The sequence below is a fragment of the Capra hircus genome, chromosome 11 (genome assembly GCF_001704415.2).
Source record: "Capra hircus breed San Clemente chromosome 11, ASM170441v1, whole genome shotgun sequence".
Classification (NCBI taxonomy): domain Eukaryota; kingdom Metazoa; phylum Chordata; class Mammalia; order Artiodactyla; family Bovidae; genus Capra; species Capra hircus.
The window spans coordinates 21,047,578-21,069,195 of record NC_030818.1 but is presented as its reverse complement, the minus strand read 5'-3'; the positions used below and the strand labels follow the sequence as shown (position 1 = coordinate 21,069,195).

The window sequence follows — 21,618 nt, the reverse complement described above, 5'->3', positions numbered from 1 at the left end:
TCTGTAGAGGCTAAGTCAGGTGATCTACAGTCAAAAGTAGGTATAAATCCTTTTGGAGAACACTCTACGAATTATATAGTTTTGTGAATAGGACAGCAGATTCCAAGCCAGCTCTGTGTTTTATTTATTTTTCATTATCTGAAGCCTCTTGGGCAGTTTGGCCAAGTCTCTGAATCTTTGGACCTTCAGCTTATTAATTGGTATAACTGGCCCAGTAGTAATAGTAGTCATCTCACAGTTCAGAAGTGAAGATTAAGGTGAGTGAAGGCTGAGGGGGCAGGGGCCAGGATATAGGAGTGGGCTTACTGAATCACCTTTGTCATTTTGTCAAGGTCCCTGTCCTTTATCCTAAGTGAATCTGTTTATTTCCAGCTCGACTTTCTCTTTCTTTCCCTTTAACTTCACAGAAAACTTTTCTTAAAAGATTCCTTTTTTGTACAAATGCTGTTCTTTGTCCTAAAGGAACATGAGAGGCAATGGATGGCCTTACCGGCTCTGTCAGTCACTGCTAATTGCCACCCAGTAACCATGTTCCCTGTTTTCTAAGAAACCTGTTAAAAACAAAACAAAACAAAGCTGTATTCCCCATTCTCCTTCACAGGTAGTTGTAACCATGGGGATAGATTCTACTCATGAGTTACAAGTAGAAACAGTGTGAGTGACTTCTGGGAAGTCTCCTTAAAAGAGACAGCACATCTTTTTCTTCCCATTCCTCCTTCCTGCTGGCTGAACACACAAATGAGACAGGTGGACTCCTAGCAACCTTCTGTACCAAGAGGTGAGACACCAAGGATGGCAGAAGAGCAAGATGGAAGGAAATCTTGGTCTTTCACACCAAGGAATTGACTGAATAGCTCTGGATTGCCTATCTATGGACCTTCTTTTTTTTAACATAAGAGATAAATGAGTTTCTAGCTTATGAAAGCCACTATTATCTAGGTTTGAGCCCAACCTTACTTATATGCTGGTCGTTTAGGAAGTTGTCTTGAACCAAGAAGCATTTTTAATTCTTAAAAGTGTCATTACATTTCCTTTGATCCTATGTGTGCTTTCCTCATATCAAAATTTTTCTACTATTCAAAAGCCTCTAGGGTATCCCTCCAGTTGTTTTTACCCTTTCTTTCTTGCATCACTCATATCTTGGATAGTGTACATTCATTTGAGCTCTTCAGATAGGAACTTGGAAAATGGGGCTACTCTAGTGGGGAAGACAAAAGGAATTTTGGCTAAAATTAAATTTTTGCTTTTTTTGCATATTATAGGAAAAGCAGAGTTCATTTCAACTCAGAAAATATTTATTTAGCCCATACTATGTAAAAGGCATTGTGCCAGATCTTGGGAGGGAATATAAAGATGATATAGTCCCTCCTTCAGGGAGTTTACAGACTAGTAGGAAAGATGAGACATACATATAACTAACTATAGCATATGATGGATTGGAAAAACACGATAAGAAAAGTATAAAGTACCTAAAACTTGCAGAGAGAAAAAAATGAGTTCTGGTCATGGGGATTAAAGAAAGTGTCATAAAGAAGACAGGTTATGAGCTTGCCTGTGAACAGTTTGTAGATATGGTACAAAGGGGATCAGTGAAGGGTCAGAGGTGGACAGTTGCAATGCATCAGAAGATTTAGGGGTTCTAGGGAGTATTGTTGGTAGAGTAGAAGGTAAGGCTGGATAGGTGGATTAGAGACAGATAAAGGGCGGTGAATATCTTCTTGGGAGTCTCATCTGATGTGGAGAGAATAAGGAGTTACTGAAAGCCTCTGAGCAAGGGAATAACCAGATCACATGTCCTCAGTAAGAAGATGACAATTTTGACTGCAGAGGAAAGACTGGCTGCAGAGAGGCTAAGATGGGCACCTTTAATAATCCAAGTAAAAGGCAATGGTGGCCTGAATTAGGGAAGTGACTATTAGAGTGGAAAGGAGGGCACACACAGAAGCAATATTTCAAAGGTTACTGCATGAGCTAAATGTATGCTTTGCCCAGGAGAAAAAAAAAAAGGAGTTGGAAAAAGAGCAATTCCCTGATCCAGAAGTGGAAAGAATTTTTTAAATTACTCTATGTTCTCTTAAACTAGGAAACTAAAAGGAGGCTGAATATGCTGTAATAATGAATTTATTGGTTCTACAATTTTGACAGAGACTTAACCTTTCTTTTCCCCAGATGTCAATTGGGGGTACTCTGATTGACCCTCGAGGAGGTAAGGAAAGAATATGGGAGAGCATCTCAGGAAAGAATGCAACCAACCCTTCTATCCCATTGTTCATCCTTTGCCCAAGTGTTTTAGTAAATAGCAGATGGAAGGTATTTTGCAAGGTAAGATTCTTCCACTTCTCCTCCGTTATCCCTTTGCCCATCCTTATGCACCATCTCCACTCAGCCTACCCATGCACACACTCCATAAGAAATCCAGAGAAAATTTAAGAGGAGGAGGAGGTTTTCTAAACAGCATTAAGAATTTCCTACTATTTGTCTCTTCGTTGCTCACTAAAACCATGCCAGCATAGCTCCCTCAAAATGGAGAAGGCTAGCCTAGACCCATATAAGGACATTGTATTCTCTAATAGCTTTCAGATAAATAACACTCCCCTCCCCCAAGTCCTAAATAGCTACTTCTTCGTTATCAGGAGATACATTTTAGAGATCTCCTCAAATGGACACAGTTGAACATTTAATCAGCTGCCATTTTCTGTTTTTATTTTCCTGATTATTGAGGAAGATTGAAATGGGTATTAAAGCCTGGTAATCTCTCTTTTCTCAATAAGGGCAGGAGCAGACAAAAAAATAACCATGAACCTATGAATCAGAAGCGTGTCCTGTGTAATCTTTTGCAATTTATGGTTTAGTTCATCTTATGTGGGGCACTGAGAGCAATAAATGAAATAAAATAATGAGGATTTTTTTCTTCCATGATTCCCAAGGTGATTCTTAGCACTCTCGAAAGCAGAAGTGATTAATCAAGTCAGTGGGGACAAGCAGCAGTAATGTGATTGTCAAAACTATAGATATCTGTTAAAATGTGTTTCACTTTCATGTAAGGTGTTTGTGTATGTTTGTTTGCGTGTGTGTGTGTGTGTGTGTATGTGTGTGTGTGTGTTGGGAGCTAGTCAGTGGGAGAATCAACATCTTCAACATTGTCTCTGAGAGAAGATTAGCAGGAATTATAAATTTAAAAGATTCTTACATTTTATAAAAACCCAGAAGCTAAGAAAAATGTTGAGCAACTCATACTCTAGTCTTAAATTTCAAAATCAAAGGTCCTTAACTCAGGGTGTCCACAGACTGTATTTCAGGCTATCTATAAGTCTTCTGAAATTATATGCAAAATTTGGTGTGATTTTACATTTCTTTGCAGAGAGGGTGGGCTGGTTTCTAAAAATTCATAGAGTGATCCTTGACCCTCAAAAAGATGAACTCCCTTCATTAAAGAAAAGAGGACAGAGGAGGAGAGAAGGAAAGAGAGAGAGGAAAGAGGGGAAATAAAGAGAATTCAGGAGTCTTATCAATTCTGTCCCAAACCAAATCAATCAAATGTATGTGAAATTTGAACAAGGCACTTATCTATTAACCTTTATATTTGTATGAAAAGTTAGCAATAGTATGATCATCTTCCTTCCAGAAGCCTCTGAGGTTTCAGGCTGGTTTCGATTGCATTTTGGAGCCCATGGTATTAGCAACAATTTAGATGTTAATTCAATTCTTGGAAACTATTTAGAAGAAAATGTGCTAAATCCTTCAGAAGTGCCTTTAAATGGCTACACCATTTGCAGCCAATAATTTTGTATTAAAAGGAGATATAAAAAAGATAAAATTTACACAAAGACAAATTTCTATATTTTTCAGAATATTATTGTTTCAGCATATAAAAAACTAATTATAGTGGATTCCTATTCTCACTTAAGAAAAGAAAGCTTTCAGGTGAAACCTAATTCTTATCATGCTCCCCAAGCCCCAGCAAAGGCTTTAGAATTTTCACTAATGTTCCTATGTAACTAATTAGCACATATTTTTCTGCACATAGAGGAGTAAACACTGATAGAATCCTCTATCCCTTTTCTATGTTACAAAAGCTATGAATTAACCTCCCTCCATTTCTAATCTTTTTCATTCTTATTCCTAAAGAGGCATACACATATTGGATATATGTGCCTTGTAAAATAGGCAGTCAGTCATCCTTTCTTTAAGATTGCTCTCAAATTTTAAGTCAGCTTCAACTAAATATGTAAATAAGCAACTCTTCAGTCCAAACATTTTTTAGTTGACAACCTGCAAAGGCAGACTATGACATCATATAAAAATAATTGTTATAACTTTGAATAAATAGTACTTTCTTTAAATGACTTCCTTAAAGAAAAGTTAGTATATTTTGAACCTACATTAGTAAAGATTTATGAGATTTCTACTCTTCTGAAAATATTTGCCCTCTCAATGTCTCTCAAAGCATATAAAAGCACTACTTACCCCATGTTGCTTGCCGTGGTTATATCATCATCAGATCAAGGCGTATCTGGATTCTGAATTAACTTAAAGGTTATAAAAAGAAGCAGTAGAGGTTTGACTTCCCCGGAAACGAGACTGTCATATGCTAACTAGGCTTTTAAATGAGGAAAACTAGTGTGTCTTCTAATTATATAAGCTCCAGGTCAAATTCTAGCATCAACTAATCAAATAACTGAACTGCATTTAGTATCAAGGAGTAAAAGAAAGAAAACTGTTTAAGATGCATGATTTTAGCATCTTTGAAAACTGGAGACTTAGGCATTGGAAGTTATTCTTATACCATTAAAAGTTAAATGTTTTAAAAGCAATGTATATATCTTGCTACCTTAAATAATTTGAAGAAAAGTATTAGGGAAATTTTAGTTTGCAGTAAAACAGGTATTTTTCTGTATTTTCCAGAAGTTCTGAATTTGCATTGTATGTCCTGGTCCCTGAAAACATCCTCTCAAGTTATCTTAACTTGTCCAGTATTTATCTCCTTACAAATTTTAATAAATAAAAATAAACTCTAAAATCATACCAAGTTAATGCTAAGCAACATATCCAAAATTGTCTAATTTTTAAATGTTATCTTTTGAACACTTATAAATAGTCTTTTAAATTAAATACAAAGTTATTGTGATTTCTATTTTAAAAATGCCATATAATTTCAACATTTTAAAAGACATTTCAACCCAAATTTATAATAGTACAACTAAAAATAGAATTTGGCAATGATTTATTGAGGAAATATAAATTTTCACAAGAAGTTGATAAAAGAAGTATATTACAGAAGTTATCTGTTCCATACACCATTTTGGAGGAGTTAGTTTTACAGAAATAGTTTCAGCAAAAATGCTAATCTTTCAAAAAATTTTTAGTGGAGTATAGTTGCTTTACAATGTTATGTTAGTTTCTGCTATACAGCAAAGTGAATTAGCTATACTTATGCATATAGCCCCTCTTCTTCGGTTATCCTCCCCATTTAGGTCACTACAGAACACTGCGTAGAGTTCCCTGTGCTATACAGTAGTAAAGTCTTTATTGTAATTTTTAATAGGTTAGCTGTCATGTACTGCTTTGGCAATTTTTAAATTACTTTATCTAGAAGTAAAGGTGTTTTCTAGGCAGAGAATATGTGAGCCCACACTGATCTACTTTTTTTAAAAAATGAGATATAATTCACCTATGTCAAGGAGAAATACATTTTCCTCTACCCTTCCAGATTCTTCTGGCTGGTCTAAGACTTACAGTAAATTTGACCTGAGATAGATTAACAGGAGAAAATCAAAAGTTTAATAACATGGGAGAGAATCAGGAAAGCGAATTAGCTCACTAAAATGGTCAAAGCCCTAACCTTAAAAACCACTTTTAGCTAAAGATAAAGGAGGATGTTGAGGGTAATGGTTTGGGACTTCAAAGGAAGGCAATTCAAGTAAGTTGGAAAAGCAAATGTTTGGTAAACAACTGTTTGTTGGGCCAGGGACAGACAATGAGGCAGAGTGGACTCTAAATGTCTGGGCCTTGCTGAGTTTCCCCCATCACATCTAGCCTAAATTCGTTGCAAGCATCTCTGGTGATACCTCTATTCTGGCAATAGATGCTTTATCTAAATTCTTTAGGCAGTTAAGGGGCAGGTGAAAAGAAAGACTTTAGGACTTAAAAGAAAGACTTTTAAGACTGTTTCTTAAAAATAAATCTCCCTAAATTAATACTCTTGCCAAAGAGACACATTTTGTGGTGGCACATTTGGGATGGCTTCCTTACGTACAACATGCATAAAATTTGCCCTTTTAATATTAACATGAACAATTCAGGGGTTTTTTGCATTTGCAAGTTGTACAGCTACTAATTCTAGAACATTTGCATCACTAAAGGGAAACAACCAGTCCATTCTAAAGGAGATCAGTCCTGGGTGTTCATTGGAAGGACTGATGCTAAGCTGAAACTCCAATACTTTGGCCACCTCCTGCGAAGAGTTGACTCATTGGAAAAGACTCTGATGTTGGGAGGGATTGGGGGCAGGAGGAGAAGGGGACGACAAAGGATGAGATGGCTGGATGGCATCACCGACTCGATGGACATGGGTTTGGGTGAACTCGGTAGTTGGTGATGGACAGGGAGGCCTGGCATGCTGTAATTCATGGGTCGCAAAGAGTCGGACACGACTGAGCGACTGAACTGAACTGAAAGAGAAACCCAATGCCTCCCAACTCCTCCCTCCTTTGCAACTACTAATTTACTTCCTGTCTCTATGAATTTGCCTATTCTGGATACTTCACATAAAACATAGTATTATATGTGGCCTTTTGTGACTGGCTTCTTTCACTTGTTAGCTTCCCTGGTGGCTCAGATGGTAAAGTATCTGCCTACAACGCAGGAGACCCGGGTTCGATCCTTGGGTTGGGAAGATCCTCTGGAGAAGACAATGGCAACCCACTCTAGTACGCTTGCCTGGAAAATCCCATGGACAGAGGAGCCTGGTAGGCTACAGTCTATGGGGTCGCAGAGTCGGACATGACTGAGCAACTTCATTTTCACTTTCTTTCACTTGGTATGATGTTTTCAAGGCTGGTTTATGCTATATCATATGTCAGTACTTCATTCCTTTTTGTGGCTGAAAAATATTCCACTGTAGAGATATATCACATTCATTCATTTATCAGTTGAGGGACATCTGGGTTTTCAGTATTGGGCTGATATGAATGATGCTGTTATAAACATTTGTATACAAGTCAATTCTCTTAACATGCATACTCAGGAATTGCTGGAACATATGATAATTATATATCAACTTTTTGAGAAACTGTTTTCCACAGTGCTGTACCATTTTTCATTCCCACCAGACCAATCTTTGTTATGTGTTTTTTAACATAGCCATCCTAGCGATTGAGAAACGGCATCTTACTTTGGGTTGCTTTGTATTTCCCTAAAGAATAATGATGTTGAATATCTTTTTGTTTGCTTATCAGTTCAATCACTCAGCTGTGTCCGACTCTTTGCAACCCCATGAATCGCAGCACGCCAGGCCTCCCTGTTCACTCAGACTCATGTCCATCGAGTCCGTGATGCCATCCAGCCATCTCATCCTCAGTCGTCCCCTTCTCCTCCTGCCCCCAATCCCTCCCAGCATCAGAGTCTTTTCCAATGAGTCAACTCTTCACGTGAGGTGGCCAAAGTACTGGAGTTTCAGCTTTAGCATCATTCCTTCCAAAGAAATCCCAGGGTTGATCTCCTTCAGAATGGACTGGTTGGATCTCCTTGCAGTCCAAGGGACTCTCAAGAGTCTTCTCCAACACCACAGTTCAAAAGCATCAATTCTTCAGTGCTCAGCCTTCTTCACAGTCCAACTCTCACATCTATACATGACCACAGGAAAAACCATAGCCTTGACTAGACGGACCTTAGTCGGCAAAGTAATGTCTCTGCTTTTGAATATACTATCTAGGTTGGTCATAACTTTTCTTCCAAGAAGTAAGCGTCTTTTAATTTCATGGCTGCAGTCACCATCTGCAGTGATTTTGGAGCCCAGAAAAATAAAGTTTGACACTGTTTCCACTGTTTCCCCATCTATTTCCCATGAAGTGATGGGACCGGATGCCATGATATTCGTTTTCTGAATGTTGAGCTTTAAGCCAACTTTTTCGCTCTCCTCTTTCACTTTCATCAAGAGGCTTTTTAGCTCCTCTTCATTTTCTGCCATAAGGGTGGTGTCATCTGCATATCTGAGGTTACTGATATTTCTCCTGGCAATCTTGATTCCAGCTTGTGTTTCTTCCAGTCCAGCGTTTCTCATGATGTACTCTGCATATAAGTTAAATAACCAGGGTGACAATATACAGCCTTGACGTATTCCTTTTCCTATTTGGAACCAGTCTGTTGTTCCATGTCCAGTTCTAACTGTTGCTTCCTGACCTGCATACAGATTTCTCAAGAGGCAGGTCAGGTGGTCTGGTATTCCCATCTCTTTCAGAATTTCCCACAGTTTATTGTGATCCACAGACATTTGTATATCTTCTTTGAAAAAATGTACATTCAAATCCTTTGCCCATATTTAAACTGAGCTGTCTTTTAATTTATGTATATTTATATATGAATTTTGTATATATTCTGAAAACTAAACCTTTATCAGATATATGATTTTGCAAGTATTTTCTCCCATTCTGTGAACTGTCTTTTCATTTCCTTGATAGTTTCCTTTAAGACATAGATATACTTTTTAAAGATGACAAAATTCAGGTACATGATTGGAAACTGACTTTGTCAAGATCTGCATAGTTTATATTAAAATGAACAAACAAACTCTCAATTGAATCATATAATTTCTTTTTTTTTTTTGTCATGTGCTAGTTTAGTTCCCTGACCAGGGATCAAACCTGCGCCCCCTACAGTAGAAGCACAGAGTTTTAACCACTGGCCTACCAGGGAAGTCCCCACATAATTTATTTAAAATTAATTATAAGATGATCAAAAGAAAGTACAAAAAGGTGTAAATAAGTGATGGTTTTATTGGCAAAAGTAAACAGATAGTGTATGAAGTTATTTCAGATGACAGATTTAGTTGTTTTCCTTACAAGTAAAAGCTGCAATTACCACTTTAAAGGCTATCTACATATGGAGCTTTAGCTTCAGGCCTGGAGCAGCTGTGAAATGAAAGTTACCACACCATTCTAGTCCTTGGATATCAGTATATTGTCCTTCACCTTCCACCCTGCAACAGTAAAAAATAAATGTGTTCATTAACAAGACCAGAAATTTACAGTCCAGGTATAAGACTGTCTAGTATATTATATACTATGTCTGAAGAATTATATCATTCTGCTTTCAAACTTTGATTTAAAACCTGACATCCTGTTTTTATATCCTACAAAAAAAAATACTACTATTCCAAACAAACATTGTCATTATACAATTTTATATGTCTAAGATTTTAGGGTTACATATGCTTAGTTTAGACAAAACCAGAACGGTCACAAAATGAAAAGTTTATATTGGTTATCTGACTTAATTAGTTCATTTATTCAACAAATGTTTATTGATCTTCAACTATGTTTGGGATACTGTGCTCTATGCTGGTGTTTTCTGGACTATTTGGAGTGGTGAAAATGCACTTCGCAGAACCAAACAGACCTTTATCCCATGGGTTAGAGTTTTCTCCCTTTATTAATATCAGTGGGAAAAGTTTATATGCTGTCATCACAGACTTGGCAACAGAAGAGGTGAACACTTTTCTACCCTCCTCAATATGTATCAACCTCTTCATAACAATTAGGTTGCATTTTTAATTCTGGAAATAATAAGAGGGTAGTTATAAATGAACAGGAAACCTCTGGATGACATAGTATTTGGTGTGAGGATTAAGTTTATAAAGATGTGCGAAGGTGGGGGTGGAGATTTGGATGAAGGTGGTCAAAAGGTACAAATTTCCAGGTACAAGATAAATAAAGTATTAGGGCTGTAATGTACATTCCTACATACATAAATATAATTAATACTTTTGTATGTTATATACAGGGCGTCCCTGGTGGCTCAGAGGTTAAAGCATCTGCCTCCAATGCAGGAAACCTGGGTTTGATCAAGTTAAGAGAGTAAATCCTTAGTTCTCATCACAAGAAAAAAATATTTTTTTATTACTTTATATCAATGTGAGATGATGAATGTACACTAAATTTATTGTGGTAATCACTTCATGATATATATAAATCAAATCATTATACTGTATACCTTGAATTTATACAGTGCTATACATGAATGACATCTCAAACTGGAAGAAGATCTAAAATAAAATTTAAAACTAAAAAAAGCTTATCAAGACATTTCAAGTGAAAATAATTTTTGGCCTAAATTTTCTCAATAATTGCAACAAACTTTCCATCTCTCATATGACTGCAAAAAGTTCCACAGGAATAAAGGAGTCAAGAGGAAATAAATGAAAAATCTAATAGATTATCACTAGGCATGATATGTTTTGGAGGCTCATGATGGCCTTAGCCTCTCTCATAACATTTTTCCCCAAAATGATAATCCAACAATTCTTCTAAAATACAAGTATGCTGCTGCTGCTAAGTTGCTTCAGTCGTGTCCGACTCTGTGCGACTCTGTACAACCCCAAACTAAATACATTACAAAAGAAATTTAGCATTAACTAAATTTTTAGGCAAATATGCCTGAAAAATATCTTTTAGACTACAGTGACTTTTAATTTTAAACTCACCTGTTTTCATTGAAATTTCCAGTGTACTTTGCCCCAGTTGGGAATGTATAAGTTCCCAGTCCATGAAACATATTGTCCTTAAAGTGTCCTTCATATATTGCTCCTGAAAAATGCTCAAGTCTTCCGAAACCATTCATCTGTTTGTAACAAAGGAAATGACCTCAGTAACTATCTTCAGTTTCATTATCGTATTTCTAAAAAGTATACACAGATGTCTGTCATCCACTTAGTTATTATTTAATCTAACATTGTATCACCCTTTATTTCCACAAAAATAAGACAACATTTTTATCATTGTCCTTTGTATGTCTGTCTCTGTGAAGCTGACAAAGTCAGTGTTTCTCATCTGGGGCAATCGAACATCTTGCAGGTCCATAATGATAACAACAGGGCTCCTCAAGATACCTTGAATATATTGAAAATCTTAGAGGCCAACCTGTTTAGTTAGCCCAGAAATGGCACAAAGAAGTTGTTAAGAACAGAAATTTGTATTCAAGCAGACCTAAGAACATTTTTGTTTCATCACTTACTAGCTAGGCAAGAAATCTGAGCCTAATTTCCCTCAATTGTAAAGCAGCAATATTAATGATATTGAACTCATTAGGCTGCTATAAGGATTAAGTGAGAAAATTATGTAATGAGTTTAGTTTGTTCAACGAATAGGAAATGAGAAAGATGATGACAGCTCTCTGAATGAGTTTCATACTATTCCTTATATTATTCATATATATTAAATACAATAGTTTGTTATTTTTATTGCATGGCCTACTCATACATGTTTTTTGAAATGGTGAAATGCCAGGAATCATTTAACCAACAGAGTTACTTATCCACTGTCAATATTCAAAACAATAATAATACCTTGTCATCTTTCCAGCTTCCTGTGTAGACAATCCCATTAGGAGTGGTATGAATACCTATTCCATTTCTCTCAATGACTCCAGAAGATGTTCTTGTACAGTCCCCATCTAAGTAAGAGAGAAATACTGAAGATTATAAACGGGTACCCTGTTTGGCTAAATAATAAAGTATGTTCAGGCTTAATCAGAACTGCATCACAGTGGGTCTCTCTGCTTTCCTAGAACTAAAACTAATGAGACCACAGATGAGGCGCTCCGTGGACCTTTAAATTATTGAGACTCAAGGGCCTGGAAGACTGACATATTGCTATGGCCCTCCCATAGGTTTCCAAGGCACACTGTCTATACTTAACTTTAGAGTTTAAGATTTAAACTCTGTTCCTCCATTAGTATCTTTTTTCTCTCCATTAGTATTTCTGTGTGATTTTATTTATGGAGTCAATATCTCAATAGTACTTTTATCAAGTGTGACAGTCTCAGTTTTGCACTCTTAAGCTATTTAATCTATATAGAAAAAAGTAATTGAAATGTATGCTTACCATACGTGTCTCCATTTGGAAATATAAAGTTTATCTTAAATACTTCTGGAGCTGTTTTAAAAGATTTAAGAAAAATCACATATTTTTTAAAGTTTTTTATTCTTTGATATGAACAATTTTTAAAGTCTTTATTGAATTTGTTACAAAATTGTTTCTGTTTTATGTTTTGGTTTTTTGGCTACGAGGCATGTGGGATCTTAGCTTCCCAACCAGGGATCAAACCCACACCCCCTGAATTGGAAGGTGAAGTCTTAATCAGTGGACCACAAGGGAAGTCTCAAGTTTAAACATTTTTATGTTATAAGCCCTATAACAGATTTGCTTTAAGAGCCAACCAAATACTCACTTTATATTCATGTTTACTTGGCATTTCAATAGTCGAGTGTAGGGTTCTGGGGAAATAATTTTGTCTAGATGATCTATTTTAATTTATTTATTTTAACAGCTTTATTAATATATAATTCACATACCACAAAAATTACTCTTTAAAAGTATACAAAATTCATTTGTTTTTGCATACTCAAGTTGTATAACTGTCACCACAATCTAATTTTAGGATATTTTAATCACCCTCAAAAGAAATCCTATACATATTATCAGTTGCTCTCTATTACCCTAAAACCTACCCAACCCCATCCCCAGACCCTGGCAAACAATAATCTAAATCTGTCTCTATGTACTGGTATAATCCAGACAGTTCATAGAAATGGAATCATACAATATGTGGTCCTTTGTAAGTAGCATCTTTTACTCAGCTTCAAGTTTCATCAATGTTGTACCATGTATTAGTATTTTATCACTTTTTATTGCTGAACAGTCCATGGTACAAAAAGAACACATTTTGTTTATTTATCCATTGATCAGTTGATGGTCAGTTGAGTTGTTTCCAGTTTTGGCTGTTATGAATAGTGCTACTATAAACATTCATGTGTAACTTTTTGTATGGGCATATGTTTTTATTTCTCGTGGGTATTTGATCTATTGATTATTTCACAGAGGTAAGGTAGAGTGAGCAATCTCAGAATTGGCAGCAGAAAGAAATAGAAAAAAAAAAGATAGTAAGTGAGAAGAGGTGTGGGGAGGAGTAGGGTCCAAACAGAATGAGATTAGAATGAAGACCAGGTGAAAAATGAAAAAAGAAAACCACAGGGGGCAGGGGTGGAATGGAATCTATGCCTCAGAGCTCTGAGACATTCAGTGGATTAAAACTTTAGAAACTAATTTTTTCCAATACTGAAGAAAACATATATTGGAGATGCTAAGTAAACTATAACTTCTAGAACAACAGCCTATTAGAATGTTACTCAAAGTGTGGCCCATGCATTAGAACCATTTAGGATGCTTTACAAGTTCCTAGGCCCTACTCCACACTGCTGCTGCTGCTGCACTGCTTCAGTCGTGTCCGACTCTGTGAGACCCCGTAGACAGAAGCCCACCAGGCTCCCCCATCCCTGGAATCCCAGGCAAGAACACTGGAATGGGTTGCCATTTCCTTCTCCAATGCATGAAAGTGAAAAGTGAAAGTGAAGTCGCTCAGTCGTGTCCGACTCTTAGCGACCCCATGGACTGCAGCCTACCAGGCTCCTCCGTCCATGGGATTTTCCAGGCAAGAGTACTGGAGTGGGGTGCCATTGCCTTCTCTGCTACTCCACACTACTGAAATCAGAATCTCTACGGGTGGGACAAGAGAACTGATCTTTTCAACTGAAATACTAACCTGAGTGCCAGTTATGAAAGGCTAGAAGCTCATCTCCTCTGAGGAAACAGAGTTAATAAAATAGGCAGAAGACTTAAACATCATCAAAAAGGGAGAGTCCAGCAGCCTTGAGACAGGAGTAGACATTTATGAAAAATAATTAACAATTTAGGAAATGAATAATTTAACTGTGAAAAGAAGAGAAGCAAAAAGCAAAGGAGAAAAGGAAAGATATACCCATTTGAATGCAGAGTTCCAAAGAATAGCAAGGAGACATAAGAAAGCCTTCTTCAGTGATCAGTGCAAAGAAATAGAGGAAAACAATAGAATGGGGAAGACTAGAGATCTCTTCAAGAAAATTAGAGATACCAAGGGAACATTTCATGCAAAGATGGGCTCAATAAAGAACAGAAATGATATGGACCAAAGAGAAGCAGAAGATATTAAGATGAGGTGGCAAGAATACACAGAAGAACCGTACAAAAATGATCTTTATGACCCAGATAATCACGATGGCGTGATCACTCACCTAGAGCCAGACATCCTGGAAAGCGAAGTGAAGTGGGCCTTAGAAAGCATCACTATGAACAAAGCCAGTGGAGGTGATGGAATTTCACTTGAGCTATTTCAAATCCTAAAAGATGATGCTGTGAAAGTGCTGCACTCAATATGCCAGCAAATCTGGGAAACTCAGCAGCGGCCACAGGACCGGAAAAGGTCAGTTTTCATTCCAATCCCAAAGAAAGGCAATGCAAAAGAATGCTCAAACTACTGCACAATTGCACTCATCTCACACGCTAGTAAAGTAATGCTGAAAGTTCTCTAACCCAGGCTTCAGCAATATGTGAACCGTGAACCTTCAGATTTTCAAGCTGGTTTTAGAAAAGGCAGAGGAACCAGAGATCAAATTGCCAACATCTGCTGGATCATGGAAAAAGCAAGAGAGTTTCAGAAAAACATCTATTTCTGCTTTATTGACTATGCCAAAGCCTTTGACCATGTGGCTCACAATAAACTGTGGAGAATTCTTCAGGAGATGGGCATACCAGACCACCTGACCTGCCTCTTAAGAAATCTGTATGCAGGTCAGGAGTAACAGTTAGAACTGGACATGGAACAACAGACTGGTTCCAAATAGGAAAAGGAGTATGTCAAGGCTGTATATTGTTACCCTGCTTATTTAACTTATATGCAGAGTACATTATGAGAAACACTGGGCTGGATGAAATACAAGCTGGAATCAAGACTGCGGGGAGAAATATAAAAAACCTCAGCTATGCAGATGATACCATCCTTATGGCAGAAAGTGAAGAACTGAAGAGCCTCTTGATGAAAGTGAAAGAGGAGAGTGAAAAAGTTGGTTTAAAGCTCAACATTCAGAAAACAAAGATCATGGCATCAGGGTCCATCACTTCATGGGAAATAGATGGGGAAACAGTGGAAACGGTGAGAGACTTTATATTTTTGGGTTCCAAAATCACTGCAGATGGTGACTGCAGCCATGATATTAAACGACGCTTTCTCACTGGAAGGAAAGTTATGACTAACCTAGACAGCATATTCAAAAGCAGAGACATTACTTTGCTAATAAAGATCCATCTAGTCAAGGCTATGGTTTTTCCAGTAGTCATGTATGGATGCCAGAGCTGGACTATAAAGAAAGCTGAGCGCCAAAGAATTGATGCTTTTGAAGAGTGGTGTTGGGGAAGACTCTTGAGAGTCCCTTGGAGTGCGAGGAGATCCAACCAGTCCATCCTAAAGGAGATCAGTCCTGAGTGTTCATTGGAAGGCCTGATGTTGAAGCTGAAACTCCAATACTTTGGCCACATGATGTGAAGAGCTGACTCATTTGAAAAGACCCTGATGCTGGGAAATATTGAAGGCAGGATGAGAAGGGGATGACAGAGGATGAGATGGTTGGATGGCATCACCAATTCAATGGACATGAGTTTGGGTAAACTCCAGGAGTTGGTGATGGACAGGGAGGCCTGGTGTGCTGCAGTCCATGGGGTCACAAAGAGTCGGACATGACTGAGTGACTGAACTAAACTGAATTGAACTGTTGAAATAAACCGCCTTAGAAGGGCTGAAGAGCAAAATGAAAACCATTGGAAAGTAAATTAGTGAACTGGAATACAAGTCTGAACATTTTTCCCAGAAAGAGGCATAAAGGAAAACAGAGATATCACCTGACAAACCTTTCATATCTACCCTCATCCCCAGACTCTTCTAGGACCTCCCACAGCACTCTTGTTCTATCCCTGCTGTAGTGTGTGCGTGTCTGTGTGTGTGTTGGTCTATCCTCACTGTAGAGTGTGAGTGTGAGTGTGTGTGTGTTGGTCTATCCTTACTGTGCAGTGTGTGTGAGTGTGTGTGTGTGTGTTGGTCTATCCTCACTGTAGAGTGTGAGTGTGTGTGTGTGTGTGTGTTGGTCTATCCTCACTGTACAGTGTGAGTGTGAGTGTGTGTGTGTGTGTGTGTGTTGGTCTATCCCTAGAGCCCCCACACCACTCTTGGTCTATCCCTACTGTAGTGTGTGTGTGTCTGTGTGTGTGTTGGTCTATCCTCACTGTAGAGTGTGAGTGTGAGTGTGTGTGTGTGTGAGTGTGTGTGTTGGTCTATCCCTAGAGCCCCCACACCACTTCTGGTCTATCCCTACTGTAGTGTGTCTGTGTGTGTTGGTCTATCCTCACTGTACAGTGTGAGTGTGAGTGTGAGTGTGTGTGTGTGTGAGTGTGTGTGTTGGTCTATCCCTAGAGCCCCCACACCACTCTTGGTCTATCCCTACTGTGGTGTGTGTGTGTCTGTGTGTGTGTTGGTCTATCCTTACTGTACAGTGTGAGACTGTGTGTGTGAGTGTGTGTGTTGGTCTATCCCTACTGTAGTGTGTGTGTGTGTGCGTGTGTGTGTTGGTCTATCCTCACTGTAGAGTGTGAGTGTGAGTGTGTGTGTGTGTGAGTGTGTGTGTTGGTCTATCCCTAGAGCCCCCACACCACTCTTGGTCTATCCCTACTGTAGTGTGTCTGTGTGTGTTGGTCTATCCTCACTGTAGAGTGTGAGTGTGAGTGTGTGTGTGTGTGTGAGTGTGCGTGTTGGTCTATCCCTAGAGCCCCCACACCACTTCTGGTCTATCCCTACTGTAGTGTGTCTGTGTGTGTTGGTCTATCCTCACTGTAGAGTGTGAGTGTGAGTGTGTGTGTGTGTGAGTGTGCGTGTTGGTCTATCCTCACTGTAGAGTGTGAGTGTGTGTGTGTGTGTGTGTGTGTGTTGGTCTATCCTCACTGTAGAGTGTGAGTGTGAGTGTGTGTGTGTGTGTGTGTGTTGGTCTATCCCTACTGTAGTGTGTCTGTGTGTGTTGGTCTATCCTCACTGTAGTGTGTGTGTGTCAACTGCCCTTAAATGGTTCCACACCCGAAACTTCGGAATGTTAGAGCTCGAAGAAGGGAACCTAAGAGGTGCAGACTGGCAGTACGCTGGCACTGGCCTAATGAGTCACAACAGCGAATCGACGGCCGGATGAGAGCTAGAACCCAGGTCTCCAGATTCCCGCTCCTGGGGCTCTCTCTGTACCCCCATCCCACCAGGAACTCTGTCTCATCCCTACTGGAGTTGCCAGGGGCCGGCTCACTGCATGTTCTATTTAAGAGATGTTGAGAGGATGGGGCACTCACTTGACACAGGGCTGCGGGAGAGATTTTCTGGACTCTGTGATTCTCCCTGGGCCGCCAGCTCGGTGGCCTGGAGGGAAGAAGCCCTCGTTCAGCGCCGGGTGCGCCATGGTTGCTAGGGCGACCAGGCACCTCTCACCCGGAAGCGAATGTGGGGGGAGGGGTGGGCCCGAGGTTGAGCCAATCAGAAGGCGCCAGGGCTGTACCGCTGTAGCTGGGCCGCTGCGGAGCCGCTCCAGGTAAGGTCCGGGTGGATGGCAGCGCCGAGGCAGGGCCTTTGGCCGCTGGGCGCCGCGTCCGAATAGGTGGCCCGAGAAGCAGCGCTACAAACCCGGGACGGTCGCCCCTTCCGCGGACGAGGAATGTGTGTCCGTGTGCGTGGTCCGCGCGTCTCCCTGGTGGTCAGTGTGCGGACCTTTCTACCGTCAGCCTCTCCCGCAGTGGGCAGGGTCTGAGAAGCCTCCCGGCCCGGTGGGATCCAGCCTGTCTGGCAGGGGCCGGTGAGTCTGGAGCAGCAGGATCCTAGGCCTGCGACCAGGCCTGGCCTGGGTCGACAGCTGAGGGTTGTACAGCTGAGGCCGGGGAGCTGAATTCTGCGAGATAAAGGGTTGACTTGGAGGGCCTCGGGCTGGTTTCCTGTATCTTAGCTCCATCTCCAGTTGGTGGGCTGTTTGGGGAGAGGATTGGCTACAGTGTATGCTGGAAGAAAGGTACCAGGTCTGGGTATCTGCAAGGAGCTGGATCTATGGGGTCAGTCAGAGATTTGCCTGGGAAGGGAATGGTTTGTGCTAAGTTTTCAGCGCCCAGCTTGGTGATTCTGTTCCTGGGAGCCAAACTTAGGTTCTCGTGTCCACGGTGAATAAAGAAAGTTGAGATCTTCCCAGGCTAAATGGATTTCTGATGTTTTGTTGTCTTATGGGGCCTGCCTGACCAGGGAAAAAATGCCATTCCCGGGGCTAGCTGATTAACGATTGATCTGACAGCATGCCTTTCATATGCAAACCAACCAATCCTGCCCGCCTTACCTCCAACAACCTCCTTTGTCTAACCAGCAAGCCTGTAGTTCACTTGCCCTAAATCAGTCCAGGGCCAAGTACCAGGCAACTAGGGACAAGCCCTAGACCTTAGAGTCTGTGGGAATTACTTAAAGTAGCCAGTCCTAAGCTGTTTTCCCTGCCTGGCCTCTTCTTTCCCATGGAAAAACCAAGAAAGAATGCGGGGTGGCCTTCTCCTTACTCCTTTCTGCCTGCTCCTGACACAGGTGCTTCCCTGGCGTGGCCTACAGAGACAGACAGACCTCTCCTTTTTAGGAGAGCTGTAAGTAACGTTAAACTTTTTCTTTTGATGGTATTTATCTCTCTGTGTCAGCACTCAGTCACCGTTATAAATTAAGGCCCAGGCACAAATCAAAGCGGGGCTGGCTTAACATTAAAATTTTGAATTGAAGATACAAAGTACATGTTTGGGGGGTAAAAGGTAAGTATGGGGGAAAGAATTTCAGCTTTGGAGTCAAATGGATTATTTCAGACCCTAGCTCCAGGCTTTTCTTCTATAGTAGTGACATTGGACAAGTTGTGTAATTTATCTGTACTCTAGTTTCCTCCTCTATAAAATATAGAAAATAATATTTACCTTGTAGGAGTTTTACAGAATTAATTGAAATAATCTTTCCCCTCCATGCAGACTTATATTTCCAACTATGTTCTACACATCTCCATTTGAATGTCTAGAAGGCATCTCCAGTGTAACATCCATTCTGAACTTGTGACATTCCCTATATAATTTCATGTCCATTCCCTGGTGGCTCAGATGGTAAAGCATTTGCCTGCAATGTGGGAGACCCAGGTTCGATCCCTGGGTTGGGAAGATCCCCTGGAGAAGGAAAAGGCAACCCGCTCCAGTACTCTTGCCTGGAACATTTCATGGATGGAGGAGCCTGGTAGGCTACCGTCCATGGGGTTGCAAAAAGTCGGACACGACTGAGCGACTTCACTTCACATTCCCATTCACATGGCTGAGTACAGAACCCCTATTCACCTAGTTAAGCTAGGACCTCAAATTTTACAACAATTCTAGACACTTCTTATACCTTTCATCTAATTCATCTATGATTAAAATGCATTGAGACTCTATGGCCACTTTTCAACTCTGCTTGTTTCCTCTGTAGTCCAACTCACTGTTTAGTTTTGTTTTTTATCTCCTGCCTGAACAATTGCAGTAGTTGCCTAACTGTCCTCCTGGTTCTCCTCACCTCCCTACAGTCATTTTATTCTTCACATAGCAGCTAGAGTAATTGTTAGAACCGAAGTCAGTCATACCAAGCTTTTGCCTTTGTCCTCTATTGACTTTCTATTATATTTAGAGTAAAATTCAAAGTTCTTCCTAGGGCTTATACGGCCATCTCTGGTCTCTGACCCCATCTCCTTTGCTTACTACGTTGCAGACCCACAAGACTCCTCACTGTTCAGCCCACTGCATTGAAGATGTTATTCTGGACTTGGACCCTTTTCACCTACTATTGCTTTGCTTAGAATGTTCTTTTTACAAATATTTCATGACTCATTTTCTGCATGTTCACATGTCTGCTCAAATATGATCTCAGAAAGATGATCACTCTTACCTGACCACTTTGTCTGAAAAAAGACTGTTTTTTTCTTCATAGCACTTAATTAATATTGTATATTTGTTTATTGTCATCTTAATTTCTAGAGGATGAGCTTCATGAAGCAAGAATTTTGTTATCTTTGCTGTTGTATCCCTAGAATCTAGCACTTAATGTGTTCAATAAATATTTGTGGAATGAATAAATAAATGAATGGCTCTCCATTTTCATATCAGTAATTTATTCAACCCTCAGCTATTCCTCATATACATGTTGAATTCCTGTTATATGCCATACACTATTAGAGGCACAGCGGTAATCAACATGGATATACTCCTTGCCTTCAGAGAGCGTTCTGGGGGCGGGGGAGTGGCGGGAGATAAACATCAAAGAAACAATAAATACGTATAATTATAAAGGATTTGAAGAAAGGAATATCAGGAGACCTAGCCCAATTGCTACATATTTATGAGTTTCCCAGTTATTTCCCTGCTTTTGATTTCAAATTTCGTTTTAGTTTGGTTGCAGAACATACTTTTTAAAGTTTTGTCTTTTTAAACTTATTAAGGTTTGTTTTATAGGCTAGTATATTGTCTATCCTGAAAAATTTTCCTTGTCCACATACGAAAAATGTCTATTTTTTGTTGGTAGAATGTTCTATAGATGTCTCTTAGGTCAAGTTGGTTTTTACTGTTTCAAGTCTTCTGCTTCCTTATTGATCTTCTGTGTAGGTGCTTTTTACCGTGGCTGAACGTGGGTATTGCAGTTTCCTGCTGTTATATGTTGTGTATTTCTCTGTTCATTTCTGTCAGTTGTTGGTTGATGTGTTTTGGTGCTCTGTTATTAGGTACAGTATATTTATAATTGTTACATCTTCCTCATGGATTGACTCTCTTATCTTTATGAAATGTTCTTCTTTATCACTAACAAGATTTTTTTTGCTTTATAGTCAATTTTGTTTGATATTAACATAGTTGCTGCAGCTATCTTGTGGTTTTCATTTGCATGATTTCTCTTTTTCCATCCTTTTACTTTTCATTTATTTGTATCTTTGAATTTAAAGTGATAGACAGCATATACTTGGATCTTGTTTTTTTTCACTAATAATTCATCTTTTGATTGGATTGTTTAATCCATTCACATTTAATATTGTTATTGGTATAGTGGGATTTATTTTTTCCATTCTACTTTTAGTTGTCAATATGTCTCATGTCTATTTTGTTTCACTGTTCCTACTTTGCTGTTTTCTTTTGCATTAAATTATTCAATAAATTTTCCTAATGCAATATTTTAATTTCTTTAGTGATTTTTTTTTCACTACATTTATTGAATTTTTGGTTTACTTTTTAGTGACTGCTCAAGGATTTGTCTTATACCTCTTAATATACCAGAGTCAACTTTACATTTATACTAACTCAATTTTGATAATATATAGAAATGTTACTTTCATATAGCTGTACGCCTTTCCTCTCCTTTTTGCAGTAAAGATTCCACATGTAAGCAATATCATATGATATTTGTCTTTGTCTGAGTTACTTCATTTAGTATGATAAT

The 21,618-nt window shown here is 39.2% G+C and overlaps 3 protein-coding genes across 8 annotated transcripts in view; 1 reads left to right on the top strand and 2 right to left on the bottom strand.

Annotated features, from left to right (window-relative positions):
• ARHGEF33 (Rho guanine nucleotide exchange factor 33) overlaps positions 1 to 4,566 on the bottom strand; it is a 78,153-nt gene extending 73,587 nt beyond the window's left edge. The window contains exon 1 of the mRNA XM_018055147.1: positions 4,468 to 4,566. The gene's annotated coding sequence lies outside the window, so the exon portion shown is untranslated. The remainder of the gene's footprint in view (positions 1 to 4,467) is intronic.
• Positions 8,974 to 17,613, bottom strand: MORN2 (MORN repeat containing 2). Of its 2 annotated transcripts, XM_005686523.2 has the most exons (5): positions 17,466 to 17,613; positions 12,099 to 12,149; positions 11,561 to 11,667; positions 10,700 to 10,836; positions 8,974 to 9,196 (listed from the first exon to the last, which is right to left on the bottom strand). In XM_005686523.2, exons 4-5 carry the CDS (start codon positions 10,834 to 10,836, stop codon positions 9,094 to 9,096), a joined length of 240 nt encoding a protein of 79 aa, XP_005686580.1. In that variant the 5' UTR covers positions 11,561 to 11,667; positions 12,099 to 12,149; positions 17,466 to 17,613; the 3' UTR covers positions 8,974 to 9,093. The 2 variants fall into 2 exon arrangements, with proteins under 2 accessions (XP_005686580.1, XP_005686581.1); XM_005686524.3 differs by lacking the exon at positions 12,099 to 12,149 and having other exon boundaries at positions 17,466 to 17,595.
• DHX57 (DEAH-box helicase 57) overlaps positions 17,662 to 21,618 on the top strand; it is a 66,333-nt gene continuing 62,376 nt past the window's right edge. For 2 of the 5 annotated variants that reach the window (XM_018055146.1, XM_005686519.3), the window contains exons 1-2: positions 17,708 to 17,962; positions 18,724 to 18,779. The gene's annotated coding sequence lies outside the window, so the exon portion shown is untranslated. The other 3 variants (XM_005686522.3, XM_005686520.3, XM_005686521.3) reach the window with 3 other exon arrangements.

Coding starts and splice junctions, on each gene's coding strand:
- MORN2 (XM_005686523.2), bottom strand. CDS start 10,836: ATGAATGGTTTCGGAAGACTTGAGCATTTTTCAGGAGCAATATATGAA. Junction 9,197..10,699: donor GGAAATTTCAATGAAAACAG/GTGAGTTTAAAA, acceptor TTACTGTTGCAG/GGTGGAAGGTGAAGGACAAT.